The sequence below is a fragment of the Pygocentrus nattereri genome, chromosome 16 (assembly GCF_015220715.1).
Source record: "Pygocentrus nattereri isolate fPygNat1 chromosome 16, fPygNat1.pri, whole genome shotgun sequence".
Taxonomy (NCBI): Eukaryota; Metazoa; Chordata; class Actinopteri; order Characiformes; family Serrasalmidae; genus Pygocentrus; species Pygocentrus nattereri.
In genome coordinates this window covers 18,714,076-18,725,829 of record NC_051226.1, presented here as the reverse complement: position 1 = coordinate 18,725,829, position 11,754 = coordinate 18,714,076, and the positions used below count along the sequence as shown (strand labels likewise).

At 38.7% G+C, this 11,754-nt stretch overlaps 1 protein-coding gene across 1 annotated transcript; it reads right to left on the bottom strand.

Moving 5' to 3' along the window:
* Nucleotides 1-7,958: 7,958 nt before the first annotated feature.
* Nucleotides 7,959-11,337, bottom strand: nhp2 (NHP2 ribonucleoprotein homolog (yeast)). Its single transcript, XM_017698522.2, has 4 exons — nucleotides 11,016-11,337; nucleotides 10,833-10,902; nucleotides 10,136-10,241; nucleotides 7,959-8,655 (listed from the first exon to the last, which is right to left on the bottom strand). Exons 1-4 carry the CDS (start codon nucleotides 11,167-11,169, stop codon nucleotides 8,530-8,532), a joined length of 456 nt encoding a protein of 151 aa, XP_017554011.1. The 5' UTR covers nucleotides 11,170-11,337; the 3' UTR covers nucleotides 7,959-8,529.
* Between the last annotated feature and the right edge of the window lie 417 nt (nucleotides 11,338-11,754).

Below are 11,754 nucleotides of genomic sequence, written 5' to 3'. Positions count from 1 at the left end.
AATAACTTTCTTTGAGGTGGCTTTTAGAGGCATTAAACACTTCAGACATCTGGTTCCCATCACCATGAACCACTTTGATAAGTTTCTAGAACTGGGTATTTTTATGTAGTATGACAATATTTATTATCAGCATAATAAATTATGTCACAACACAATAGGCCTTCTTGAACGTAACGTGGGTATCGTCAGCACCAACTCTATGTTTCATTATAAAGAGAGCAAACTTAGTCCTGTTTAACCCGGATTTAGTGCAACACAATCAGCCAAATACGGAATAAAAATAACTGCATTTACAGTGTTATGGTTGATAGTTTTTTTATAATTAAATGTACCACTAGTGGTCCTTTTTCTGTTCCCACTTATCAGATAAAAATAAATATAACCTATGTGTTGTTAAAATTTCTTGAAATATCACAATATATTTTTGCCATATTCTACTATTTCACATCAACCACATTCAACACTCTGAATTACTTTTCTTTCATTCATTCTTTACAAAAGTACTTAATTACACATACTTTTAGAAAAAAATGGCATTATAACATCATTTCATCCTTGACTGCTTTTTCCTGCTGTGGTTCTGCTACGTCACAAATGGTGCACAATGCTTCTTGAAAAGAGGAATGGGACACAATGTAATGAGAGCAGTTCACTTCTCAGAAGCCCTGTAAGTAAACGTTACCTTCTGCTCTGGTTGGTGAGAAGAAGGAACATCTCTCCATCACTTGTCAGGGAAGTGAGAGTGAGTATATGTCTCACTGTCTCACTATACTGAGAATTATTGCTCAACAGGAGCTGATTAAATCAATAAATCTCTTGCTACACCTGCTTTAGCACCTGCCCGCAACAAACGCTGCTCTAGATAGACGAGGAGAAGAAAGTGAAAGAAAGACGCAGAGAAAGGGTCAGATGCCTCATGTGTGGGGGGGATAAAAACGATAATATACTGAGTTTGATTTATGACAAGAGGTTTTGAAAGAAACGGAACAAGCAGTCGTTTGCATGACCTGTTTAAACCAAATGTAATTTACTGCAGGCACTGGAACAGCATAGCGGTAATATTCCAATAGTTTCCCAACCGGAATCTGCACATTTTAATATTTTCCTATTGTTGCCTTGTAAAAAAAAAAGACTCATACAGTGTTGAATTAAACCCAAAACCCACACATTTTCATTTTTTCGCCCAATTTAACTGTTTTTATACTACAAATTTTGTTGTGTTTGAACCATGGGTCACTCATTAGTAGCCAATAACAAAGATGTACATACAGTCGTATCCAAAAAGTTGACATGCTTTGTTGATTTTCTAAGTGTGAATGAGTTAACACATCCTCAACACAGAACAAATGTAAATATGACATTTTTCTGCACATTTTAGTGAGTTCAAAATACTAGAAAAAAAATGAACTATAAAACGGGTCATAACTTTTTTTTATGGGCCAAATTGTATGTTTTTTTTTAATATATTAAATTCAGCAAAGCCGTACCCTTCTTGTCACTGGGGTTGGAACCTCATTCAGTACCTTTGGTCAGGGAACATCATGGTACTGTAATTGTACCATCCACTGAAATTATATTTTCTAAGCCGTATTGACTCCACAAACCCCGTCTCATCTCCAGGCTTTTTATTTTATCATTCTGTTTTTAAACATCGATTATGAAAAGCTACAAATATGAACTTTTCAACTGGGAAAAAATGACTTAAGATGCAGAAACCAACACTATATAGCATTAAAACTACTGTTGTTCCTTGTACCTTGATAAATGAACAATGTACCTGCACAGAACCTTTATTTCTAACAGCACTTATTTTCACTAAGAAAAACAAGCAAATATCTCTGCATTTATCTGGGGTTCTTAAACTATTGCCTACAACTATATTTGTTATTTTATATATAAACAGAAAATGTAATGTTTTCAATTGTAGTGTGCCATAAATATAATAGAGAAGCCTGCACAAAACCATGCAATCTCATTTATATTCCCTGCCCCAGAACACCCGATTCATCTCATAAAGGGCTTGAAAAAGACCTGATGTGCAGGATCAGGTGTCTCTGTGGGAGAAATAGTGAGGAAATACATGTAGGACAGAGGTGCTCAGTGGGACTCATCAACAATGGAGCTGTTGCTAAAAAGTGAGGCCCATGGTTGCTTTTTTGCAACATTTACAAAAATTGTCTCAATTTTTGCATGCATGTGTTTTATTTATTTGTTGTAACATGTTAGGAGTGATGGGAAGAAAATCACCTCTTCCAGTTGCTACATCTCCTCTAAAACACGGGACAGTGGTGTCACTAGATGTAGACATGCTGTTTGATTTAGGCATGCTTTGCAGTTTAGAGTACTAATTTTTTTTATTCACCACAAATGATGATACAGTTTAAAGTGTGGACTCTTGGGTTACATAGACTTAGTAACCTTCAGTCACAACAAAATAAAAACAAAGTGCTTTAAACACCTGCTGCAATTTTGTGACAAGGAGTCTCTGGGGCTTAAAAGGTTAAGGTTTCAAAGAGTTTTTGGGAACAACGCCATTCAAGAACCACATCTGACACCTTTAAAAAAAGTACTATTGAAAAGAGCAGGACAGCAAGCAGCCTTGGACCACTTTTTGAGCCTGGAGCAGACATGAGGGAGAGGTGTAATTGCTAAGGGTGTCATGGTGGCGCGTGCTGATGCCAGAGAGACGAGGGCAGGCGGCAGGTGTGCTGTTGACACAATAAACACTCACAAGGACAGTGCCAAACCCCAAATAAGACTTTCCAACTTAAAACTTCAGATTCCAAGAAGTGCAGTATCTGTGCCCTGGTACAGAAGAGGAAGTGTACTAACACATGAACAACATAAACTGCATGATTCAAGTGCTTTGCCTGCATCCTCTGTTCTTTTCCATCTTACACAACCAGCCCAGTATGTTAAGAAGGTCAGTTGAGCGACGGAAAAAAAAAAAAGGTAAAAGTGAGCAGATATGGGGAAGATGAAGGTAGACTTTAAAAAAAAAGGTGAGAGAGTGGGCTTGTGAAAGAGCACAGTATCTGCAGTGTTTTGTGCTCCAAGCTTCTTATCATGTTTTGATTCATAACATCATGATCATTGGTGTGTCACACATAATCACCCCCACAAAAATACCTATTGTTATCTACATACCGAAAGGACAGTTAGAGCACAGCATCTAAGAAAAGACAATAATAGGAAAGGTCAAAATTCCATGGACTTAACTCTGTCCAGCATTTTGGTTCATTAGCCTCATACATTCTGAACCACACTTCAATTCCTCACTAATAACTGTGAAACTGACTCATTTGTTTGCCAAATAGTTCACTGTACTTATGGGATACTAAATCCTAAGATTAATACTGCAATAAAAGGGGTTATTAAAAGCTTCTGCCTAATCTTCTAAGCCCAAAAATCCACAAAGAAAAGATGCAGAACAACCAAAATGACACTTGTAATCACCTCCTCTGCCTTCTGTGCCCACATTAAACAATGACCAAGTGTGTACAGCAAAATACTGATGGAGCTCTGCTGGCTGTGTTATTGTACCCCTGGACACAACGAACTCAGGCGTGCATATCTTAGAGGTGTGTGATGTTGAGAGTAAACAGAGAAGCACAAGCCTGGCCACGTGGCCAATACGTCCTTATGACCTTCTAGATTCTGACCTCCATTGACCACACAGGTCTCCATCCACCTGATGACTTTATCCATATCACTGTTACGAGGCAGCCTCCATCTCCAGAAAAAAAAAGTTAGCAAAAGTCATAAAGTTACTAAGTGAACATAATAAAATTTAATCCATGGAAATAAACATCTGAACATCTGGCTTCCTCCAGGTTTCTTTCCCGAAAGTGCAATAAAACAGCGTCGTACGACTCCTTTCAGGCCTTTCAGACCACTTCTTTCTACCGATTCCACATCCACTCAAAAGTGTCGTCTGCAAATGATCTGGGCTGACAGTACGCCACCATGACCTCATTCCATTGAAGACAGCACTGTCATCCACTGTCAGTGTCCTGTCCTCGCCGTTTTTGTTTTATTCCACACTTTCAGGAAAAATCTGTCAAAAGTGAGCAGCCTCTCGTCTCATGTGTTCCATGATAGCTGTGCTGCTCCCAGGGTCTGAAGTGACTGAGAGACTGACGACTCCTCTCTTGTGCTTTTGTACATGATTTGGGTAAAATAAATGCTAAACACAACAAACATCATGGGACCAAGAGCATTAATGGATATTTCAGTGTGAACTATTTAAGATGTCAACACGGAGAAAACAAGCACCAGGGCCGAGAGAAATGAAAAAGAGGGACAGTGGGGTCTGTTTATCAGTTTCAACAGCTAACACACACTGTTTCCTCACTAAACACAGAGGCCTTATCCCTACTGTACTCACCATCTGTTCATGAACATGACTATGAGTGGAAGACACATCACAGCTGAAGATCAGGAGACAGTGGAATATTTTTAAAAAGGTGAGTTTTAAATGTAAACTCCTTAAAACAAGTAACTGCACAGGAGGAACAGAGAATGGTGTAAATCAATGGGAGCACAGCTCCTCTCTCTGTTCCATCCTCACGAAAATTAAAGCTGCTAAAGCTGATGCTGCCATCTTGTGGACAAACTAAGCACAGAGGAAAATGTGCAGAGATGGATAGATAGAGCTTTATTGAGTGGTTAATGATGATGATGATGAGGATCCCGAAGGAAATTGCAGTGTTACAGCAGCAAGACATATAATAGACCTACGTATATTAGGCAGAAATAGAAACATTGACAGAGTAAACTGTGAGAGTAGGAATAAAGTATATCTATAGCATATTTGCATAGCATATAAGACAATTACAGCATAATGAATATAAACATAACTATGAGCAGCAGCAGTGTTTACAGTCTAAAGTGTGCAGTGAGAGTGTCCCTACAGGAGCAGGTTATGATATATTGCACAGTGTGTATTAATAAATGAGAGAAGATATAGTGATGTGGTTCAGCACAGTTCAAACAGCAGGAGATCAGTATAGTCTCTGCAGTAAGGAGACTTGTAGAGCCTTACAGCAGTGGGTAGGAAAGATCTCACTTTAACACAACACAGCTGTAACAGTCTGACACTGAATGTGCTTCTCCGTTCATCCAGTGTAGCACGCAGGGGGTGTGAGCTGTTGTCCAAGAGGGCTAACACATTGTTGAGAGTCCTTTGTTCTGCCATAACCTTCAGAGAGTCCAGTTTGACTCCTACAACAGAGCCAGCCTTCCGAATAAGTTGAATTTGTTCAGAGCACTTTTGTTAATGCTGCTGCCCCAGCACACAACAGCATAGAATAGAGCACTCACTACAACAGACTGGTAGATTGTTCATAGGAGCCTAGCGCACACACCAAAATACCTCAGCCTCCTCCGGAAGTACAGGCGGCTTTGGCCTCTCTTGTACACAGTTTGCGTGTTACAGTCCCAGTCCAGTTTGTTGTCCAAGTGCACACCCAGATATTTGTAGGTACCAACCACCTCCACACCTACTCAATCAGTGGTGACTGGTGACATGGCAGGTGTGTACTTCCTAAAGTCCAGCACCATCTTCTTAGTCTTACTCATGTTCAGCTGCATCCTGTAGTCCTCCTCCTGTCCATGCCTGTCCATGCAAGATTTTTTGCAGATGGCGCAACTCTGTGTTGTACCTGCAGTCAGAGGTGTACAGGTTGAACAACAATGGGGCTAGCAGACCCCAGGGGTGCCCCCACACTACACACAGCCTTGTCTGAGACACAGCCCTTCCATCACACATACTGAGGTTGTCCTGTCAGATAGTCCATAACATAATAGATTCATCCACCTGCATCAGCTGTGGCTTCTCCCCTAAAAGCACAGGCTATACGTTGTTGAATACACTGGAAGAACATGATCCTAACAGTGCTAGCCAAGGAAGGCAGACACAGGGTTGAGATTTAATAGAATGCAAGTATTGACAATATGTATTCAGAACACAAAAACTGAGTATCTGCATTCAGTCCAAGCTACATTTTAACAGCGCTATTCAGAGTATAGTTACTTTTTATATTTTAGGAGAATACTAGAACATTTATACATTTGTCTTTAAAAGAAACACCATTAATGCTTGTTTATGAACTTCTTAAAATTAGCACGCAGCATGTAAAGACGTGTTCTGAAAAAGAACTCTAAAAATGCCTTCATCGACACTGAAGTTCATGTCAAAGCCTGAGTAGACTGATAAATCAATATGTCAGTTATTTCTCTCAGCGCTACTGAGCTTTGCTAAAGCCTGAGTAGACTGATAAATCAATATGTCAGTTATTTCTCTCAGCGCTACTGAGCTTTGCTAAAGCCTGAGTAGACTGATAAATCAATGTGATAAGTCAGTTATTTCTCTCAGCGTTACTGAGCTTTGCTAAAGCCTGAGTAGACTGATAAATCAATGTCAGTTATTTCTCTCAGCATTACTGAGCTTTGCTAAAGCCTGAGTAGACTGATAAATCAATGTGATAAGTCAGTTATTTCTCTCAGTGTTGCTGAGCTTTGCTAAAGCCTGAGTAGACTGATAAATCAATATGTCAGTTATTTCTCTCAGCGCTACTGAGCTTTCCTAAAGCCTGAGTAGACTGATAAATCAATGTGATAATCGATTATTAATGTCAGTGTTACTGAACTCTGTTAAAGCCTGAGTAGACTGATAAATCAATGTGATCATCGGTTATTAATCTCAGTGTTACTGAACTCTGAACTGATTAACAGTGTGAAATACTTGGTATTTGGGGGTTAGTTGGCTAACTTCCTCACCATAGCAGTGCTGAGGCCAACTTCAAGGGCACTAAAATGATCAGTTTAACCGTTCTTTTTTTTGGAAATGCCTTTTCTAGTTTGGTAATGTGCTCTTCCTTCTTATTGAGATTTTCTCTCTTCTAGTGGATTTGGTCTGAGAAAAGAGTAACATTGCAAAGTCCTGTGAAAATTGGGCAAGATTTTTAAATATGCTACAACACATTGTGAAGTTTTTTCAGGGGTTATCTGAGCATAGTTTCAGCTGCTAGGCTGTGAACAACCAACAGGGTGAACTGATTTGCTACAGTGCCACCCCGAGGCAGACCAGCGTTGCAAAGTTAGTTAAGAATTTTAAGACAAAAATTTGCCAACTGTGGAGTAGAATAAATAGTGGCCTTTCCCTGAATTTGTATTCAAGTATCTGTTTTCCTTTAATGAAGAACACAATTTTATTTTTCAGGGATCTCCCAACAACAGAATTTTGATTTTGAGAAATTCATGGGGCACAAGAGATTCATTAGGAAGTCAGAGCTAATGATTATTCTCTTAAAACACTCAATTCCCTTACACTCACCAAATTCACCCACTACCCATTTTATACAGTTTCAATTAACAATTAAGCTGGCAGTTATTAATGCTTATAATTCAGCTGATCCAACTGGCATTTTTGTCAACTATAAGAACCCTGATATGCAACTATATTCAGTAGCAAGCCTTTATGGTAAGTGATGTATAGTAGCTCTGTTCATTAACAAGTCCATACAAACATGTATTTCTTTTGCACTTGCTGTTCGTTGCAATATACTAGACTACCTTGCATTTTGGAATGGGTTTCTGTGAAGCCAATGTGCTTCAGAGTGTAACTATCAAAATAATGTATGTAAATCAGCCAGCCAGAGTGGGCAGTGATAGATGTACATAACAGCTTGGAACTATCAGTAGCATTCTGGGTATTTCCAATTTCAGTGAAACACAAATTTACTTGAGTTTGTGTGGACTTAGTGGGCCAAAGACACAGAACTGAACCCTCCTTTTAGGAGATGTTCATATTAAGTGTATTTGCTTTTTTTTTTTTTTAAACAAACACAAATGCAATACATCAACAAATAGTCTCACACACAAGAATTGCTGGCATACTGTTGTAAAACTCAAAATGGTCAGTCAGTCAGAGACACACACACACACACGGCCAAAAGTAGCTCTGTGCAGGCCACTACAGTTTCTCCACACCAAAATCTTTATTTCAGTTCAGTATTATATTTTGAAAAACTGGTAGTGGTGTTGAGAAGCACTGATTATTTCAGAACAGAGGGCACAGATTAAAAGGAGACTATACAACACAAATTGCAAAATTCATGTAAAGACTTTACTGCAGAGTATGCTTTCAAAATATTTCAGGACCAACAAAGACCTTAAGCATAAGACCTCAAAAATATTAGGAATTTTTCAAATAAAAGCAATAACAGCAGTGAAATACTTAAAGTATCTGACAAAATAACTACACAATGTAGCAAATGCTCAATTTGGTATCAAAGCACATGGCATACAAAAATACAGTCACCATTTCAACAGAAACATCAGAACATCAGAACAAAAAAGGTCATTATCACAGCCGAACGGCCATTTTACCAGAATTCCCAATGTTTCTTCCCAAACGAAAAACCTTCAACATTCCACAATGGTACACGGGAGCTGCACATTTTGAAAATCACTCTGTATAAATGTGCTGCGACAATGTTCAAATGACACCAGTGCTGGACAGCACACTTAGATGGGTTTTGGAAGCGCACAGACTTCTTCCATACACTCATCATAAGCTTCCTTGTATTCATCATGGGGTTTGATCATTATCACACACGTCGGCCGCTTTGAACCAGCTGAGGACCCCAAATCCTGGTCAGAAAATAAAGGCAGGTATATTAACTGCAGCAGAGTCTAATGCATTAATACAATACTAGCAATCATGAAATGTGTCTGTTAGATGCATCACATTCAATTGGACTCTCAAAGATCATGCACATCCTAAAACTCAGTCATAGGTGGGAGGCAAGTAGTCACATTTACTCTGTTATGTGTTGTAGTAAAACTGATGCATTTCAAATAGTGATATTTTGGAGAAGTATTTGGTTTTCACTTAATGACACTGCAGGCATTAAGATTTCATTACTAAAACCTCTTAAGTTTAATTTCTTTATATTTAGTTAGCTATGGCATCTGTACTGCACTGTGATTGGTCACACCTCCATCATTTAAGACCAACATACCAAAAAAAAGTGCCTACCAACCTTAATTCCTATGTTGATCCATACTAATTCTACTAAGAGGCTCTGCTGTAATATCAATGTTATTAAATTTTTCTCTGCTTTAAGATTTCTGAGCTGCCTCTTGTCTACTTAATGGAGAATTTTTTCAATGCTTCTACACACTTAAAAATCTTCAAGTGTTCTTTAGTAAAAGCAATGGCTCTATTTGAAACTTCTATATAGCACCAAAGGTCATCTATTGTTAAGTTTGACATAATTTTTAGTGCTATAAAGAACCATTTCAAAAAGGTTCTATGCAGAGCCATGTAGAACACAACTCCATCAATCGGGGGAAAAAAAAAAAAAAACATTTCACCTCGCAAAGAACCATTTAAGCATGAAATTGTTCTATTTAGAACATAGTTCTAAATGGAACTATTGCCTTTCCTAAAGAACACTGGAAAAACTGTGTACATAAGATGTAAACAAAATTATTCACTTACAATATTCAATTATTATAGTTGTTTGATGTGGAATTCCCCACTTTAGAGAAACTTGCAGAGTCAGAACACACAACACAAAAAACACCTGAAAAGCCAAATGCCTCTAAAAGCTACATCAAAGAAAGTTACATCAAATTGTTACTAAAACAGTGATGCTTGAGACTCCCTCCTCAGGCTTTCTTAGATTTATGGCCTAAAATTGATCATTTAAAATCCATCCAAGGCAGAGGGGTACAGACAGGATGTTGTGAAGCAAAACAGTTCCCAAGGAAACAATTTTTTTTTCCTCCAAATTTACCACCATTTTATTATGATCAACATTACCCCAAAAATTCAGAAGACACATGTAGGTTCACTTGACATTTTGAAAAGCAAATGACAAAATGGCAATTTCACACTGTACACAAGAAGCCTCTGGTTTCCATTACCATCACTGTAAAGCATTCTCTACAATGCACCATTTCACATTAAACCATTCTGACTTTGTTTACATCTTACAACTACAGGGAATGCCCTTTTAAGTCTACTTTTACTTCTACTTTAGTCAATACTTGAAAGGAATAATACTTTTACTTGAGTATGGCTTTAGTCTACTGCAGAACACAAAGCAGAAATGGTAACACTCACCACTTTTGAAGGAATGAAAGCATAGGGCAAGTTTCTGTCCTCACACATGACTGGTAAGTGGCAGTATACATCAATTGGAAGTGTGTCTCCAGCAAGTACCACAATCCTTAAAGACAAGACAAAGATGAAGCACAAGTGGGCTTCTCATTCAAATTTTCCCATACACCTTCCTTGTATTTACATTGCCCTTTATATCAGCTCCACTTCATTCATACACACACACACACACACATATATATGTATCTTCAAACTATGCCAAAAACTGAAAAACATCAAAAATGGTTTTGTCCAGACAGCAGCGATATATATATAAGAAATAAAAAAACTGTTGTTGTCGGATTAAAACCTTGTATCTCCAAACTTTAGAACTTTAACTTTACAGGAGAAGGAAAAAAACATACTCTACTTTTAGTGTAAGACCCCCCCCCCCAGTGTAAAATGGGGCAAATTAAGTATGCAGACAAACAGATTGACCACTGTCTGTGACTGTATAACTATAAACGTGACCTACATGGTAAGTGGAGCTCATAAAACGGGCAAAGCAAAATTACATTATGGCTGACTGAGGTATGTCGAGAGATCTAGAGTCCAGACAAGACTGCAGTGGTGAGACATGCATTCATATGTCTCACCACCACAGCCTTGTCCAGACTTCAGATATGTCCGCAGTGTGGAACACGGTTTATCTGAATCTTACCCGGTCTCTCCTTTGTTTATGAACTTCTGTACTTCTTTTACACCCCGGCGAATCTGTTTTAGCTTGGCAGCTGCAGAACAACAGCACAGTCAGAGAAAACACTCAATTGATTCGGGCTCTGTAACGTTTTACAGTTTTACGTTAATTTTGTATTACAGCATGCTAAAAAAAAGTCTCCTTTACCTTTTTTCACGCATTTGTAGAGCTTCTTGCTTAACTTTCGCGAGGCTAATGGGTTAGCAATAGGATTGATGTTAGCTACCAAATCCTGGTAGGATTTCTCTGGAGCTCCTGCCTCTTCGTCAGTAGCAGTCTTCTCTTTCTTTATCTTCGTCATATTTAAGACCGTAAACTGCAGGCGCACGCACGCTTTAATGCTTTACCCGCTGAATGTTTTGTTTCTTCTTTCGCCGCACAGCACACACGTGTTGGACCCGAGTTATTTCTAATGCCGCTCTTTCCGCTCTTACTGCGCCTGCTCAGTCCGAGCACACTGCCCCTAGCGGAGCGGAGGAACAAATGAACCTGCTGCAGTAGCTGCTTATCGCCCAACAATGGCGGGCGTTGAGGCAAAGACTCCACAGAGAGAATTTCTACCTTTCTCAACTTTTCATCAAAAATTTAGAAGACATGGGGGTTCACTGGCCATTTTAGATAGTAAACAAAACGGCTGTATTTGAACTGTAGACATCGAGACCCCTGTAAAACATTCAGAGCTGTTTAAGGTCTCTTTCACTTCTCACCGTGACTAAATTATGCAGAACTTCCGAAAAATATGTGAAATTCCCTTTTAAGTGATGTTTTTCTCTTAATGTTAGAATTAATTTGCAGCAAAACAAATACAGGGCCCACTTAGTTTTGCATTTCCCCACCTACATACACTCAGTGACCCTCAAACACATGTAAGTTTTTTTTTTTTAAA